The sequence below is a fragment of the Phalacrocorax carbo genome, chromosome 2 (genome assembly GCF_963921805.1).
Source record: "Phalacrocorax carbo chromosome 2, bPhaCar2.1, whole genome shotgun sequence".
NCBI lineage: Eukaryota > Metazoa > Chordata > Aves > Suliformes > Phalacrocoracidae > Phalacrocorax > Phalacrocorax carbo.
In genome coordinates this window covers 129,509,033-129,527,084 of record NC_087514.1, presented here as the reverse complement: position 1 = coordinate 129,527,084, position 18,052 = coordinate 129,509,033, and the positions used below count along the sequence as shown (strand labels likewise).

The window sequence follows — 18,052 nt, the reverse complement described above, 5'->3', positions numbered from 1 at the left end:
CTCTGTGCCTACTTAGGTATTTATACTGCCTTGTGATTAATAGTGCTATTTAGTCAGAACACCAGTTTCACAATCCATACCTCATTCATTCTCACCATGAAATAAAAGGGGTCTCCAAATGCCAAAGGCACCTGCCTAATCTTTTCTCCTACGGTGTATTCCACTGCCACAACAATGCTTGAGGTCTGACTTGATTTCAAAATACAAACTAAATGCAGTTTGCTGAATTAATGAACCTTCTTTGCCCTCAAAATTGAAAATTTGATTTCGAAAATGTTTTTAAAAGCTTACCAATTGCAAAACGATTTTATTTTAAGCAGCAGGATGGGCTTAAATTAAACTTCATTTTTAATCTTAAATTTTAAAGTGGCATGAAGTAAAAGGGAAGTGTAAGTAACCTTCAAAGAATATTAAAGGGTTTTTTAATTTGTTTTTCTCAAAAATACCGCAGTGCTTATATCGATGTATCTACAGGATGACTAACAGTGGCTGCTGCAGATACTCCTCAGAGAGAATAAAGGAAATGCGTTGGAAGCCAGGGGAAGAGCTGATAAAGTAAAACTAAAATAAACCCAGGTTTATTAATTTGGCACAAACTTTTTCTTAAACAGAAATCAAAGCAGTATTTGTGAGTTATTAATATTGCCTTCCACAAAAGTAAGCTTGCTTTTGTAATGCCTCATGCATGCAATCTAAATAATGAGTAACAACTTAGAGTAGGAAGTTCTGTGCATCAGTCTGCCAAAAAGTCACTGTCATTCAGTTCTGACTTACATTAGGTCACTGACCGTTCGTTCTGATTCAGACTTTCAAACAGCAGACCTTTCAGGGAATTTTCTTGACTTGAGTGACAGGAATATTTATGTTTGTATCAAGCTAGGCAAGCCACTCCTTAAGAGCTCTTAAATATTACATTTAGTAACTCGTGTGAAATAGCATTTAATGGTTTTGATCCCCCTCAAAAAATGAAAATTTATCAAGCAAATAAAATTTTTCCTCTCATACTGAAGAACAAGAATAGGATTTTATGGTGTTTATCTTTAAATTGCTGTCAGAGTTGCTTGATAAACATTCGCTATAAGCTTTCAATATTACTGCTGCAGTTCTGTAAACAGAACCACTCTGAGGACAGTCAGGAAAAACAACACCCTCGCACTGGGGAATGACACTTTTTCCCTGTTTTAGCAGCATTTGTGCATTCATTTGAAAGCTTAAGAGGCACCCTTATGGTTGCAAAAGATAGAACCTCCTGAACAAAGTTTGAAATATAGGGTTCTTACATAGCCAGCAGCCTTTCCTCCTGGCAGCGTCTGCAGGCTGCAGGAGATGGAATCTACTCTATCTGCAGCTCACAGGGACCTCCTGAAGAGAAATGTGCCAGTAAATATCAGAAAACAGCTGCAGTGTAATTTCAAAAAGCTGCAAGCAGCAGATGAAGGCAACAGTTCATTTGCTGGGAAAAAGGACACGAAGGTTATGTGTTGCTGACATAGCGAAAAGGCTAAGTAAAATACACCGTTCTTCAAATATCAGCGAGGTAGGTCAACAGAAGGCAGCAGGCTGTCACTGCATAATCCTAGGAACCTCAGGGGCCAACTCTTCCAGAATTTGGATTTTATCAGCACAGCATTATCAGTCTTCCTTCCTCTATGTTTGGTATCTGTTTATGCCAGAAGACCTCCTCCATCTTGTAGGTATCCTTAAAGTGCAAGCTTTGCTTTGGAAAACACCATCGCTGCTAAGGTAAGCTGATTCATATTTGATGGCACGAACTGACAACAGGCCACCAGACAACATTACACAGCCTGGTGTTACATCTTTGTTTTCAACAAAGTTAAACATCCTACTTCCCCATATCTGCTATCTCCTACCTCTCAAGGAAGTGGAAATGAAAAGAGAATTGAATGGATCTGTCATAGCTCAAAGCATGGATGACAAAAATCCCCTTAGATTATCTGAGTTTTTAATTCAGTCAAATATGAGTACATCCAGAAGTTAGTTCAACAGCTCTGGCTTCACACGTGCAAAAAGAGAAACCACCCACAAGTTTAAAGAGCAGAAAAGTATTGGTTTGCAGTATCACATAAGAAATGTGGATATGAAGGGACTATATCTGTTGCAGTAAAGCAGCCAGAAGCAGCCCATTCAATTTACCACCTAACACAAGCCCTTTACTCAAAGCTATCAATGCTTATCCTTCCCTCTTAATATTTCAGTTTTGTAAGTAACAATTTGAGCATTAACTCCATCACAAAGACACTTGACATACTCCAAATAGCAAATCAATCTGGGAAAATCCAACTCTTATGAAAGATAAAAATTTAAGTATGATGATTATCATGTAGCTTATGTATACAGGTAACAATCTCCAGCCTCACAGAAAATGCTGAGTTTTATCACCCAGTGCAAATCGACATTTAAAAGAAATAAGAGTAGTACAAATACACAAAAAGGTTAAAATTGATGACTTAAACACTTGCATAGATTAGTCACTTGTTTAAACTCAGTAACTTTAAGACCAATTCTTCCAAGAAAAGTCTTAACAGCTATTTATAATGAGAGGTTTGCTATGAGAGATAAACTGACCTGTGATTTTTTCTGCTGCCCAGTACTTTCCAGAAGTCTCCAGTATCCAGGCTTCGCTTCTGTCCACAATCAAAAATGCACTTTGGAAACTATGGCATGAACTCCCATCTTCATAATAATTTCCACCTTGTCCGTGCTCTTCCAACAGAGCAACTATTACATCCAATGCTTCTTTAGCTGTTGCACCTCTTTCTAGGCCAAGTCTGTAAGAAAAGGGTAAAACAGATTCAGACACGTAACAGTGAGGTCTTCATAAGTTATTCATTGTAAACATCAGCACTGATCTGGTTTTAAAATGCCAATGTGTTAGGTATGCCTAGTGTAAGAATTCTTGCTTTAATTAGTTACTAGAATTACAGGATGAGATATTAATTTGTTTCAAGCCTTTGTTTTCTACACTGGTTCTTTACTCTCAAGCCTCTCATAGCTGGGTTTTAGTTTTTAAAAAGAGTCCAATTACCAACCAATGGCCTCAGCTGCACTGTAAACATGCAATCCTCTATCTATCCCCCCTCAGGCACAATAAATTTGAAGGACAATTTGCAAACACCTTTTTAAAGTAACAGCTGTACGCAAGTTTACTTCTCTGTACAGAAGAGTGGGAAATTGGAAATGAACATTACCAGAAATCCAAAAAAGGGAAGGAGTATTCAGTGTTACAAGCTCTCTATAACCTCTCTTTCCCAATGCTCCAATATTTAATTGGCCATGAAACCTAGATGTATGTTATCCTTTGATGCATATTGCACACTGTAGACAGAAGCATTTGTGCACAGTCACGCTTCAGTGTTCCTGCAGAGACTTCCCCAAAAAAACATTTAACAAAGACCAGATACAGCTTTTGTTTGAACTAAGAGTAACCATATGCTGAAAGAACATGATTTTACAAGAAAGTCTGAGCAGAGCAAGGGTATTTTAGGGAAAAGTAAACTGGAGCACAAGAATAGGCTTTACAAAACTATAGGGAATGACTGTATCATGCCTTGAATAAAGGGAATGAAATTACCCTTGAGGTAATTTACAGCCCTAACCAAGTCAACAACGAAAGCAGTAACCAGAAGAGTCCAAATCAGACTTGCAAACAATTCCACTGGCTCCAAAATGCAACTACTGGTAACGAAGAAATGCAGTATTTCAAACAACAGCATATCCATGCCTCCATTCTTTGGGAGAGCTTTCTGGATCATAACAAAATTTGTTTGTTATGTCACCTTAAAATTTTCCTCTGTGATTATCTTTCTCTAACAGCTCTAGGGACAAAGTCATTTTGACTGATAGATAGTTCCAAGAAATTCACCTTTTTAAATTTAAGTACTATGCTAGCCCTTTCAATTTCCCTGGAAATCCCATGACAAGAGAACGCTTCTCTGTTTCTTTCCTAAAAACTACAGTACACAAATCAGGTCCTGATAATTTTAATACAAATTTGTTGATCTAAATACTTTTCTACCCGATCTCAGCACTGGGCCTGCTTTGTTAAGTAGTTGGCCGCTATTAGCCTTGTTTTAGGCTGAATAATTGAAAGCAGTGTTTTCATCTCTCAGCACCTGTTCATCACTTAGTGACAAATGACAGCCAACTAGCATTTTAGATCCTAACTTTCCATGACAATTTTTTCCCCCATCATCTTCCTACTTTGCATTTGTAGAGTCTTTCCCTTTTGTCTTGTTCCTCTTATTAGCTGAAACTTGCTTTGCATTGTTATCTCTGGTTTTAGTCCCTGTGTATTTACGTTACTCCTTTGTTCTTTTCATCACTGGCACAACTGGTTTTTCAGAGCAACGGAGAGATGCCACTCTTAGCACATACTATAGACATAATTTAAAAGCCAGTCCAAAAGCATGTCTTATTCCCTAAGAACAACTCCAAGAGCTGTCAGCACTACAGGTAAACGAATGGGCTGACAGCTACCTTGGTGACCATATAGTCACTAGATTCAGTGAAAATCTGCTCCCTTCTCTCCAATTTATAACCTAATGCTTTTGGTCATAATTAGATCAAAACCTGCCAAGAGATAACATCACACTAAAACTTAATAATGTCTCCCTGAAATTTTCCTTCTGAGATGGTTATAGTCTATCTTTCTCTGTCAAAACTACTGCAGAGATTCAAGCTGAAGAAACATCTTTGAGATCATATTTTTGGAAATAGCTCCAATGGTACATTTAATTCCATTTAACAAAGGCCTGGGTTCTGCCTTTATTTGGATGCTCCTATCTGTCAGCCACAAGGGGCAGTAAAAAACAAAGAAAACAAAAAACCCACCTTAAACAACAACCATACAGCTCATCTCCACAAAACTGTAAGTCTTGTCATTATCTTGGCACCAACATCCTGGGTAACTGCAGCATAACCCTCCCACTAACACATTTCAGGGTACCCTTCGAGCTGGAAGAGAAGTTTTAAGTAATTTCACCCCTAGATGAGAGCTTGCATTATTCATTAAGAAAATTTCAGTGACTTAGTACAATCCACTGCCTCAGTACCTCTAATACACTATCACAGCATATTATAACCTTGTCAAACAACATTATCTTAAGCTTTTCAACTGCACGTATCAGTTACAGATGCAGACCTTCCAAATGAAGTAACTAACGTACATGATGACGATGACATTCTACTTTATTCGGTTTTGATGTCTCTAAGGAAAGAAATTGGTAAACAAATTAATTCCATTTTAAATAGCATTCTTGACTCCCTGCCAAGATTGGCATCTCTGTGTGGCTCTGAAAAACTGATTGCACCAGCGATGAAAAGACCGAGAAATAGCACATAGGGATTAAAAATTAAGACAACAATGCAGAAATAAGGGTATATTTCACAGGTTTCTTCATACATACCTTCTATATGATAATGTTGTCTTGTTCTAACTGTATCAACATAAGCGCAACAGTATGCCATCTCTTCAGATGAATGTACTTCCCTAAGTAAACAGGTGCTTTATAAAGGCAACCATGCCTCAAAAAAACAAAACAAAACACAAAAAACCCCAAACCCCTGCAGCTACACTAGGAAGGATATCTGAAGAAAATCTGATAAGCTAACCAATGCAGCAATACTGGTGCAGCTTTCAAATAACAAACAGCTTTTGAATAAATCCCTAGAACAGAAATGAAGCGTTTCTTAGGAATTTGGGCTGGAAACTTTTCTCCAAATTTTTCTGTCTGTTGGGACTAGGTTCATGTTCTCCATTTATATAAACTGTGATAGGGACAAGCCTTCGTGGAGTAGGACCAAATTCTACCCCTAAAGTCAATCACACAAACTTTATTCATTTCTTAAGAATCACTCATATGTTCTGACATGCTGTGGTACACTTATAAGCTACCCATCTGTCTTAATCCTCATATACTGCAGTATACTAGGTAACACAGTTTTCAGTCATTAAGCCAGCAGCCCGTTAGTACACAAGCTAAGAACTTTATAAAATACATCTTTACTGATGCTCATCGTCGTCTTTATTGAAAAAAAAATGCTCTGTGAGGTTGCAGGGTGGATTTTCAATTTACTATTTCAACAACAAAATGTGCTGATGTCAGAATTATACTACCCTGCTGAAAGATGCCTCCAGCCATTTAACACCATGTGCTCTCACAACACCCACCTACAGCCTTTGCCCATGTCAGCTGGATTTTAAATCCTAACGGAAAAGTGACAATTCCAGATGAGTTCAAAGAGAGAGGAAGTCTCCTCTACAGAAGAGGAATAATCACTTTACGACAATGTAGAAGCAAGCCCTTAGGAGACCGTGAGCATTCAAGGAAAATTTGCTTCTACTACCAAGATAACATTCCTGGGCTGACAACTCTTACACCTGCTCTGAAGAACATGTTTCAGAGTATAAAGCTTTTAGGTTCTTTTGCAAGCAGCTAGTCATATACACATGCGTCTTCATCAGACTTCATCCTTCAGCTAAGATGACACAGCTGCAGAAGTCCAACATATACATAGGTGTGAGAAAAGTTTAGCCAGCAGAAATGTGCATTTCTTAATTAGGTTTAAAACTCCTCATTTTATTTTTATTCCAACAAAACCTGAGCAATAGAATTAGTCTGTTCTGCAGATGGGTAAAAAGAGGCAGAGCTGGTGCCAGCTGCTTCCCAGCAGCCTATATGATTGATTTTCTACTGCACAGCTCTCTATTCTATGAGGTGGCCCAAAACAGATAAGCTTAACACAACTGGCCAAGTCTTCACAGTAAGAGAAAGAATCACTCTGGCTGGAACAGAGACAGATGGTAGTCTGCAATATATCTCTAGTTCTCCTTGCCTGAAGCACTCTCTGCCTTCAGGCTACAGACAATTCCTTCTGCAGATAAGAGAGAGGGAGGGTAATATCTACAGGTGATGATCACTGGTAGTTTATGTCCAGTTTCTCCTTATTTTCATATCTCCTGATTTGCTAGTGTGGGTAAATCAGTATTTTGAGACTGCAATAACTGTGACCAAAATAAGCAGAACTCTGCATCTAAACCAATGGCTTGTTAAAGTTTCAAAGGATGGTAGTAGGAGGGAAAAAATAAAGGTGGAGCTTGAAAAGTCATCTAATACCTCCCTCTTCTTGACAAAAGCTTCTCCTACATTTTCTTAGAAACCCACCCCCACCCCACCCCCAATCTGTTCAGTCTCCCTTGATACAACTAAACTCCCCAGTCCTCCTAGGTACAGCTTCTCCACAGGCTCCTTCAGTAATACAGAGTTTAGAGAAAATACAGAAGAGAACCATAACCCCAACTCCCTCATGACTTTCTCACTGGTCAGATTCTATAGGTCTCTGATCATATTTCCCATTTCCACTGCATTCTCTCTAACTGGCTCATACTCCTCTTGACTTACGGTAGCTGGAAACAGATACTGTATTTCTGCAGAGACATCATTACAGAGAATATTTACAATTACACTTTCAGTCAGCTATATACCTAACAACAATTTCTTCTAACTATGCTTCCCAACTTGCTTATGAGAATACCTTGTAAGTTTTTAATGCCCTCTTAGAAGTCAAGGTATCTATCTCCTATCCTCTATCCATATAATTTGTTAACTCATTACAGGAGTAAAGTAGAATGGTTTGACAGCATTTTTCTTGACTAACAGCCATTATTGCACATTTTTCATCTCCCTGATATTTAAGTAGGTTTTTTCCCTTTAAGGAACTGAGGTTAAGTTGGTCTATAAGCACAATTCTTTTTAACTCTATTAAGTATAGCCACAAAATTAACCTTTTCCAGTCATCCAGAACCTCTCCCATCTTTCACTGTTCTCAAGAAAAATGAGAATTCACCTGAAATTGGTTCAGCCCGTTCAGTAAGTATCCTAGGGCAAATTCTAGCAGGACCACTGGGTCTGACATTGATTCACTTAGATAAGCAGTTGTTTTCCTGCTCCATCTTTAAACTGAGTCCGTTTGCTCCCTTCCTCTTTACAGTAACTTTGCCCCATTTTCTCTTGTTCTCTCACTTTCAGCTTTCTTCCCTCACCTAACTCTCCTTTAAATTCTCTTCACTACAAGAACCAGCTTGCAGGTTGAGACTTACAGCGCAGCACAAGCGTTTTAGGCAGACAGCCTTCAATGTACAGACCTACAGGAGTTTACCAGCATTCAAATAAGAGCAATGGTTTGCATTAGAATGCATGGGCTGAAGTGAGGCATAGTAGTTTGTTTATGCCTACAGTTGGCTATAAGCCCAGGATAAGCTTTTTAGGTCAGAGTAGGCTGGTGTAAAGTGGGGGAAAAGAAAGGCACACCAGCAATCTGATGTTACAAATTAGTCAGCAGTTCCTTACTAGCAATGCAATCGTTTCTCTTCTCCTGTCAGAATAGCCACTGCTAGACTGTGGGGTAGGTAGACAAGGTGTGTTTAGTGAACCTACATTTGACTAGTACATATTTCATAGCCAAATTTAGATTCCAAGTGTTTTAAGTGTTTACTCAGCTGTGTCCAGAGCTCTGCCTAGATGGGCGCCCTGCTTACATTGTTTTAAAATCTCCTCCTAATGCCAGCACCACAAAGCTGTTACCTAGTATCATCATCATCATCATCTAAACCTCCAGTGTTTAAAAGGCTGGTCACAGCTCAGCGAGCCACCCACCTGACAAGATCCATTCCAAGCAAGGCTTCAGACTCAGAAGCTGGCTCTCTGGTCACAACAGCTTCGTTAGCTACACAGACTCCATGCTCGTTAGCTCCCATTTCTGCCCCCCAAAGCCAGGAGGGCCTGCTCAGCACAATAGCATGAGTCTTTGGCACCTGCTCAATCTCAATATACGTGCACTGCAGAGAGCAGAAAGAGAAAAAGGCAAAACAATTGCAAGCATTTTATTTAATGTTGTGACTGAAGTAACACAAGATTTCAATATACAGACAGGACACATTATTTAAGAAAAGTCTGTCTTGAGTATAAGTGGGAATTTTTTTTAAAAAACATTTAATGGTCATGTTTGAACCTTTACATCCTTATCTGCAAAAGTCTGGGAAAACATCTCTTGATAGTTGCAGGCTTCAAAGAGTCAAGAACCCAAGTGCTAGAATCAGTGGAAAGCACCAGTAGACAGGCTGTACTGTTACAGTAAAGAAACACAGGTCATGTTTGTACATAGTAACAACATCAAACCACTCTACCATCTCACCTAAGAACAATCTCCAGTACTTTAAGTACACAGAGTAACAATGGCAGCCGGACAAAGTAATTAGAAGGCTTCCCCCTCTCCCTTGCTGCCTCCCCTGCAGCTGACCCCAGGACTGAGACTGCTGGTAGAAAGAAAAAACAAAAAAATATTTTAAAAGATTCAGTGGAATGCTTTGATAAACAGTCACAGGAAATAAAACACAGACATTGTTTTTGCTTAAAACTGATGTTTCTGCTATTTTAAATGGTCTACTGTAATCAGAGGTCTGTGAATGTATTCTGACAAGTCAAAAATAGATGAATGCTGCAGAGAAGTAATTTAAACTGCAAGGAAGAAAGAAATCATTTGTTATCTTTCAAATAGATTTACTTTTCTCTTGCTCTAGGACTTAAAAACAAGCAATGTTTTCCCAGACAGCATGGAAGAGAGCTTGATCCATCATTAGATCACTAGCTTGTACAAGCCAAAGGAACAGGCTTTGCATTTTACTACTGAGGTCACATTAAGTTCTTCAAGGGCCAAAGTCCACAGAATTTTCTTTAGAGAAAACTGGAGCTGTCTGTGATATTTATGAGATGTGTCTCCATGTTTAGCATTTGTATTGTAACATCCTCCTTGCAGGAAGTAGTCTGCAACATCATTCTGGAGGAATATTTGGTCAGGCATATCAAAGTAGGCAGGATGAACAGGATGGACTTGTGGACTGAAAGTTGTTTGCCATGAAAAAAAATGCTCTGTCTACATTAAAACCTAAAGCCAAAGGAATCAGTCTAAGATTATTAGCGGTAAGAAGCTATTTTTTTCTAACATGTCTTTCCCCCCCTCTAAGGATTACACACAGCATGATCATCTTCAGCCTCCAGTCTTGAGTAATGATTTCTACAGTAATAATCTAGCATGCAATTAATATGTATAACAGACAATCTTTGATCAGAAACGGCATTTTTAGAGTCCTTCACTCTGAGCATGAAAGAAGGACACAAGAAATGAGCTTGCACCTTCATTAGGAGTTCTGTGCAAACAGGTCATACTGTCATCTTCCTATAAAACCAGGCAAATTATAGATGAAATAAGAGGAGGATGTCTCAGAGGACACATGATTTTTAAAAAAGCGGGGGGGGGGGAGGAACAGGAACTTTTCCATACCAGGGAATTAAAAATAGAGTAGGGACATTCTTAGTTTTGATTTTTGGCTTAGGCAATAAGACCCTAACAGGGACTTACCTGCTGTATTTGGTGGAGAAAATCCCTAATATTTAACCAAGCTGTTTGACCAAATTGCTTATGTCATAACACACTATGATTTTGTAGAGACAGATTCCTCATCTACTGAGGTGAAAAAACATCTGGCACTGGCCAGGAGCTAAGATCCACATAATAAAAACACTTTATACAGTTCACCCTTTGTTTCATTTTCTAAACAAACCATGATGCAGCAGCCATTTCTTACCAAGACTGCCTCTTCTCCGTTTGAGCTGTCAGCAAGCAAATCTCATTTTTGACATTCTCTGCAAATTTTTTTTCAGAGCTCGAGGTCAGTGCTGTTTGGATTAGCACTTCATGCATGCGTGTGAACGAACAGAGAATAACTGTATTTCCTGGATGTACAAAGGAGGACACAGAGCTGCAGCAGCAGGAAAAGGGGTTGGGCCAAGAACCTTCCCACGTTACAAGTGAAGACACGACTGAGCAGCTATCAGGAGACAGGTCTGCAGCCAGGGAGACACCAACCCCTGCAGAGCACAGGTCTTGGCTCCCTACACCTCACAGGTGGTCAGCTATTTGGAGCCATCCAGAACATGAACCTTCTCAAATCTGCAGCAGAAAGAAAAACCTAGATGCAGTGCGGAGGAGACTTCAGTACTCCATAAAGCCCACTCGTATACCATTCTCTGGCTGAATACCCCTATTATACAGGCTTGCTTACACTGAGGCTTTGATTTTCTAGAAGGAAAAATTATGAAAACACTCTGAAAAGTGGCGGGGGGGGGCGGGGGGGGTTAGGCTAAAAAAATCCTCAATGTCGTTTCTCTCCAAAACATATTCTGACCATTCTGGTTACCAAACACTTATTACTTGGGGCCTTATTCCATAACCAAACCTTTCCAAAGCTTCTATTCACAATAAAGATTTTATTGTCAATGGTATCAATCGAGAAAGGGGAAAGAGGAAATTGTTTACTCATGCTTGAAGGATCCAGAGCATTCTGAAAAAAGTGCTTTTGCTTTGTAACTGTGTAATCAGAGGCCAGAAAACATCCAGAGGCCTCTCTATGCACCTCTTCCATTTAGAAACAGATTTCAATCTGTAACAAAGGCAATTGGCTGAGCACACCAGAGAGCTAGCGAGACAGCAAACCAACAGAATACAGCTTTCACCTTCTATATTGCTTCTTCACGTCCCCCAACCCAAGGCCAAGCAAACAGGGACTACATTTTCATGTTATTTTCAGCTTCCACACAGTAACTCAGGTATATAAACAATATTCCAGCCTTATTTATTTAAATTGCCTCAGAGGACTTAACAGAAAACCATTCCAATCCGATAGTAGATGACACAGCCTTGTAAAACTACCACTAACTTGATTCTGGTTCAACAATCCTTTGCCATGATTACTGCCAACGATGAAAAAGCCTTGATGAGATTCTAACATTCCCACTAGAATGATTTACTCCAGTAAGCAGAAAAGTAGGCACTCATTAGGATTGATGTATTAAAGCAGGCATTTGGTTCATATTTGTTAATAATAGGTATTAGCTTCTCAAAAAAAAAACTAGGGTCCGGATGTGACAATAGATTATTCATTTTAAACTTAAACCTCTCACTCTTCATAACTCCACCACCCCATTCCCCTTAAAATAACATCAGAAAACTCTTTTCCAGATAAAAGAGTATCTTCACGCAAGAAACAGGAACCAGGCTATCCGCCTGTATCCAAGACACGTAAATCGTAAAGGTAGGTCAACTAAAGCCAAGCACTGGATTTGCAGCACAGCAAATCATTGCTACTTATTCCACAGAAACTAGAGCATATAACAGCTGAGACATGGAAGGATATGGTAGAGGAAAGACAACACTATCCACCAAAAAAGCCTCACTGGCCAGTAGATTTCCAGAAATGGGAGATAAGATGACAAGATTTCAAAAGTTAGCACAAGTGACAATGTCCCTGTCCTGCCTCCTGCACCCCACCTATCTGGCAAATCCCTCCAGCACAACAAGCATAGCAGCCTGTTCTACTGAGTGCTGTGCCAGACTAGGCAATGGCAAATCAAATAGACATAAGGTACTGCTGTGATTCTCCTTGCTATCAACTCTGTCTTTAAAATTCCTGAAGCATCCAGCCTCAGCGTTTCCTAACACTAACATTTTTCTTTGAGTATGAATGCTAAAAACAGAAGAATACTGAAACATTTGGTGGCAACAGCTGTGAGTGAGTGGTGTCAGGCTCCATTGATTTGCTACAACTCCAGCCCTGAAAGCAGCATAACTGGCATCATGCCCTGTGACAGTAAATTCCCATCAGAAAATATAAAAGAACAGAGACTTCCCATAGCAGAGATGCAGCCAATAACTTTAAAGAGAATTGAGCAGGCTGGAAACTAATGACATTTCTTTTATTTCACTTACTGTATCAAGAAAAGAATCTTATCAAGGCAGTTCTAAGTATAGTACAAGGAACAAATGTACCTCCCACCCTAGCTAGGGCATGCAGATATGTTGGAGGTATTCCAAAAACAGACACGACAGTCATAAGCACAAGAGATTTCTTCTTTCATTAATGAAAAGAAACTATTGTGCAGCTTCTACTGTACTCAGGCTGCAGAAGCCTGATTCCTAGCACTGTTGATCAGGTCATTATGAAATATCAATGAAATCACATAGGCTTTGGCCCTGGGTAACAAAGGCAATAGTCAGGGAATGCTTTAGAAAGAAATGATCTTTGAAGAAAGGCCATAAGATTCTAGACTACAGAAGAGGTTCCCCCACACCACCCCCTCATCAGATCCAGACTCTAACTTGGTGTTAACTCTTTGCTTAACTACTTCAATCATTGCTGTAAGATAGCACATATTTGAAAACAGGCAAAATCTCTGTACTATTGCAGTAACTCTAGAAGTTGCACCATGGCTGCTTTTAGCCCCTTCCAAAAGGGGATGGCAAAAATGTGATGACAGTCTCGCAGCCTCCTGCCTCCATGGCCATCAAGACACCAAGACTGACAGCCTGGCTGGAAGCGTCTAGAGAGGCAATTCCACAGGTGGCATGGGCTACCTGGGCCCTCCCATCATGGTGAAGCAGAGGACTGTAAAGCTAGAACACGGTAGTTCAAAAAAGTCCCTCAGACCATCTCCTGTCGATGTGCCTCATGGTGTGTTTTACAGACAATTCTTTTGCTGCTTATTTACAGGAACAAACGCAACAGAGCTCAAAGGAGTGTGAATAATAATTCTCTGCTAAAAGGAATACACAAGCAGTAGCACACAATACAGCAGATGTGACTTGCTGACGCTGCTACCACTGCTTGCTTATGCACTAAGCAGTACTAAGTATACAGTGGAAGACACCTGGAGGATTTTACAACACCCATTAAGCACTCCCATGACATCATCTACTAGCAGCAAAACCGTTGTGCCACAATGGAGGGGACATCCGTACACCAGAATAAATCTAGCCTGGGTACATCTCAAGTATTCAGCCCTAGTTCTAGCAGTCACATAGTCAAGCCAGAATGAATCCTCAGGAAGCTAACTTTCAAAAACGCATGCTACACTAGCACTTGTATCCCCATGTTGTAGCCAGATATAAACAAAAGCAACATTTACTAAGTGTACACACACAGAACAAAATCAACCTCTGCCACAGTACAGTGTCTCTTACTTCTTCATATTAAGTTTTCCCCTTTTTATAAGACCCTAGTACACTTTACATAAGCTTCTGCATTTGTGTATTGTTCCTAGCTATTTCTATTCACTGCAACCAATAACTGTAAAATTTGAATCTGTATGCCTATGCCTCTGATCTCGAGCAGTGCCATTTATCTTGAAGACAGACAAGAGGATGACAGATTTTGTTCTAGAAAAGAATTAGAAAATCTAGAAAAAGCCGAACAGTTCCCCTGTCAAAAAGCAGAACTGCACACCCTCTGACCTACTCTAACCCACTTTACCGAGCCACCATGGAGCCTCAGGCATGTGACCCACAGTATGGAAATATACTCAACAAAATTAAATAGAGAAAACTTTAAACAAATAAAATACCACAAAGTGCAGCAAGGCACCCAAGGCTGAGAACACTCTTTGGAGACACTGTATGGCAGAGCTGATTTAGCAGTCAAGAATTCACCTCTTGTTTTTTAGGTTACAAGTCTAGCAGTCTCTTGGGTGATGAGCAAAAGTAAAACTGAAATAGGGATGACAATTATTAGTTTTATAAAACGGTAAGAAACAGATTTCAAAGTAGTCACAAAAAGCCCATCACAGGATATCTCTTGGAACTCTCAGACATCCTAGAACTGATTTCTTTGCTTGGCCACTTTGAAATGCCTGCTCACACATCTGTTTTGCCACAGCTAAACAGTTTGGGTCAAGGCGGGACAGTTGGTGATGTCTTGCCCCTCACAATTCCAGCTCTCTCCCTCCTCTTCCTCTCTGTTCTGATTAAAAAGAAAACTTTAAAGAGATTAAGAAAAAAATAGTTCAAGCTAAGGAGTTTTGCTTTAGTAGCAGAAGGGAGTAAAGAAGCAGCACTCCTGCAGTAAAAACAGAGGTTTTGAGAGGTCAGAAACATCCAAGAGATTATGGCTTCTACCTCTGAACTGCTGCTGGCTCATGCCCTGTGTTACAAAGCAAAGTCAAACACATTAGTTTAAAGGCCAGTGGCCTGCAATGAAGCAGAACAGAGAGAGAGCTCACATTAGACAAGCAATAGATTCTGCTAAAGGCAGCAACCACTTTCTTTTATAGTTGCTGTCTGCCTGCATAGTGCCTCTTCTCTATCTCTGCGCAGTCTAAAGGTTAGCTTAAACAAGGTAGCTTGAGGTAAGCTGTCTGACTGCATGTGTCATGAGATAGACTGCTTACACAGCCAGTTATCAGGTCTCAGCTGAGAGGCAAGAAAAAGCAGCTTCCTAAACTATCTCTGAATTGTAAGCCTTTACACCACAAGCTTTTTTATCTACATAAAGTGAAAAGTTTCATCATGGGCACATACACTGCTGTGTTTCTTCAAGGTTTCCTGCCAGTCACCCATGGAGGTATCGTAGTGGGGGTGCCCAGTTTCAAGTTCACGCTGCAGTAACATGACTGTAAGGCACGGCACTGTCAATTTAATCTGGAGGCTTCCCAAAGAGCAAACTCTCAGTAGATTCAGCTGATGTTTGGCTTCTGTTACCAAATTCTAAATATCTTACCCCCAGATATAATGCAGAAAACCCAAATGGCTGTCATAAAAGGGGGTCAAAGCATACCAGAACTAAACTGTGGCACTGGCATGATGCCTGGTGATTACATTACAAATACCGGAATTAAGATACCTCCAGGTAATACAAAAACAACTTTAATACAGCCAAACTCTGCTCTACTTTCTAAGCTTTATATCTATCTTGCAACACCACAGACCCTTCAGCCAGCTTCAGGTGAGCTTTTATGTCTGCAGTACTCAGAGCAATGCACAGCAAATAATCTTACCACTCCTCTGAAAACTCAGAGCAAGGGGAGGCAGGATGGTATCCTTTAAAAAAAAAAAAAAACAAACAAACCAACCCCTATTAAAGAAAAAAAGATAAAAAACCCAAAACCAACTTTAAGGCATAACTGTGCCGTGAAGTTTTAGAGAACACAAAATTCCTCCTGCCCCACAGAGGGCTGGCTTTAAGGCCAGAAGAGTTTAATACCAATATATTAGAAAAATTTTGCATTTCCACAACTCGATAGACTTTATTATAGACCATCCTTTCTATTTTCCCCATTCCACTCCTCCATAAGATGTTGCATGCTATCAAGATAAAAGAGCTTCTACAGCTCTATGCTGTAGCAAGCAACCATGACTATTTTCAAATCATGGATAAAAGGTCAGACTAGAAGACAGAGGTTGATCGAAAAGAAAAAAAAAAACAAAATTCGACCCGGAGAATTCAGCTAAGGAAAGGTTGTCCACCAAAGACTTCTTCAGCAGAAAGAAAACCACAACAAGCAACAGGTTACTAGAGGACAAGAGAAATCTAGTCAGTAAAATCTACCTTAAAAGTAAGACAAAGGGGCTTGCACCTTAAAACCCACACAACATGAAGTCTCACTAACACATGAAAAATTCTTAAAATCCACATCTCAGGGAAAAGAAGAACACACTTTTAGTAGAAAAATTCAAAAAAGGACCCTGTTTGTGCTTAAGGGAGCAATATTTCACCTGTATGCACAAATTCACTAGACTGACCACTATGACAAGGAAGAGCACTGCTGATCAGCATCTGCCACTGCAAAGTTAAAATGCAAAACAAGAACAAAGTTGAGAAAGTTGTCACACACACAGAGCAGACCTTTATGAAAAGCCCCATTGTTCGGGGTCTTGGGAACCTGATGACATGGAGGGAAGGAATTATGTTGATGAGTTAGCTGCAAGGTTACTTGTCTGGTAGATTGAGCCACAAAGATCAAGCTTAAAATGACTTGCAGCATTCACTGAATTCCCTTGTTTAAGGCCCTGCCACAAACTAGCTAATAGCTATATAGCATAGCCTGCCTGATTCCTTTACAGCAGTAATTTAGCTGAACTACTCTGCCACTTTTGGTTACATTGTGCATTATCACTTTTACAAATGTGAGCAGCACAGAAGATAAATAGGATACAGACATCCTGAGAGCGCCTTATAAAACAACCCATATTATTGGTGTGTTGAAAACCACCTCTTAACAGTTCAGAATGTGAGTGACAATCACAAAGAAGTAATCAAAATTTGATACACGCTGGATTGTGTTACCTGCAACAAATAGAATTTCGTGAAAAGCAAGTCCACCATCATTGCCCAGTGAAGGTAAAGGATCATGTATCTAACTAAAGAAACCAATGCAAATGTATAATATGGAATGGAGAGAAAATCTGTTCATTTGGGGGGTGGGGAGGGCAAAAAAAAAACCACACTAGGATGGATGAAAGGGAAAATTTAGTCAGAGGCACAAAGGATTACTGACTTAGACAAATAGTAGCATGAAATTAGTCCAACCACATTTTTCTGTTTGTAAAATATCATACATTTAATTCTCAGAACTGTTTAGTCAGTTTCATAAAATGCAAGGGAAGGAAAGCTGTCACAAAGAAAGCCCCGCCCAACAATAATTGAACCGTTGGCAGTTTTCAGGGGTTTTAAAGAACAAAGTAATAATTCTGAATATGTCAAAGGCTACCTCTAAAAGCTTTGACATTCCTCTCCACTCCCTGTATTTGCTAATTACCTCTGACAACTCGGTAAGTTTGCTTAAAAGGTGAATATAGTGTTGCATGCCTGCTACTTAAAAAACATGAAGCAGCTGAATTCAAGCCCACTTTAAAGCACTTCTTAACCCTCAGAGGTACCGTAACAGTACACAAGGAATGAACAGGCTTTGCACAAGCTCTGTCTATAGGTAAGTATGCATTTGTCATGAGACAAGAGTAGCCTTAGACACATCCCTACAATAGGAGAAATACATACATTTCAGCTAATTAGCAAAAACCGAAGACCTCACTCCAGTTCTGCTATCACAAACAGCGGGTTTGAAATTGCAATCTTATTCACTAGTATCCTTAAGTTCATAAAACCGCAAAATCTAGCAGCAAATCTAGCATCCTAAAACTTGGATTG

At 39.7% G+C, this 18,052-nt stretch overlaps 1 protein-coding gene across 2 annotated transcripts in view; it reads right to left on the bottom strand.

Moving 5' to 3' along the window:
• SCRN1 (secernin 1) overlaps positions 1-18,052 on the bottom strand; it is a 40,737-nt gene that overhangs the window by 9,151 nt on the left and 13,534 nt on the right. For both annotated transcript variants that reach the window (XM_064444338.1, XM_064444337.1), the window contains 2 exons: positions 8,676-8,857; positions 2,587-2,789 (listed from right to left, as the gene is read on the bottom strand). In XM_064444338.1, coding sequence (XP_064300408.1) covers positions 2,587-2,789; positions 8,676-8,857 — 385 coding nt within the window. The remainder of the gene's footprint in view (positions 1-2,586; positions 2,790-8,675; positions 8,858-18,052) is intronic.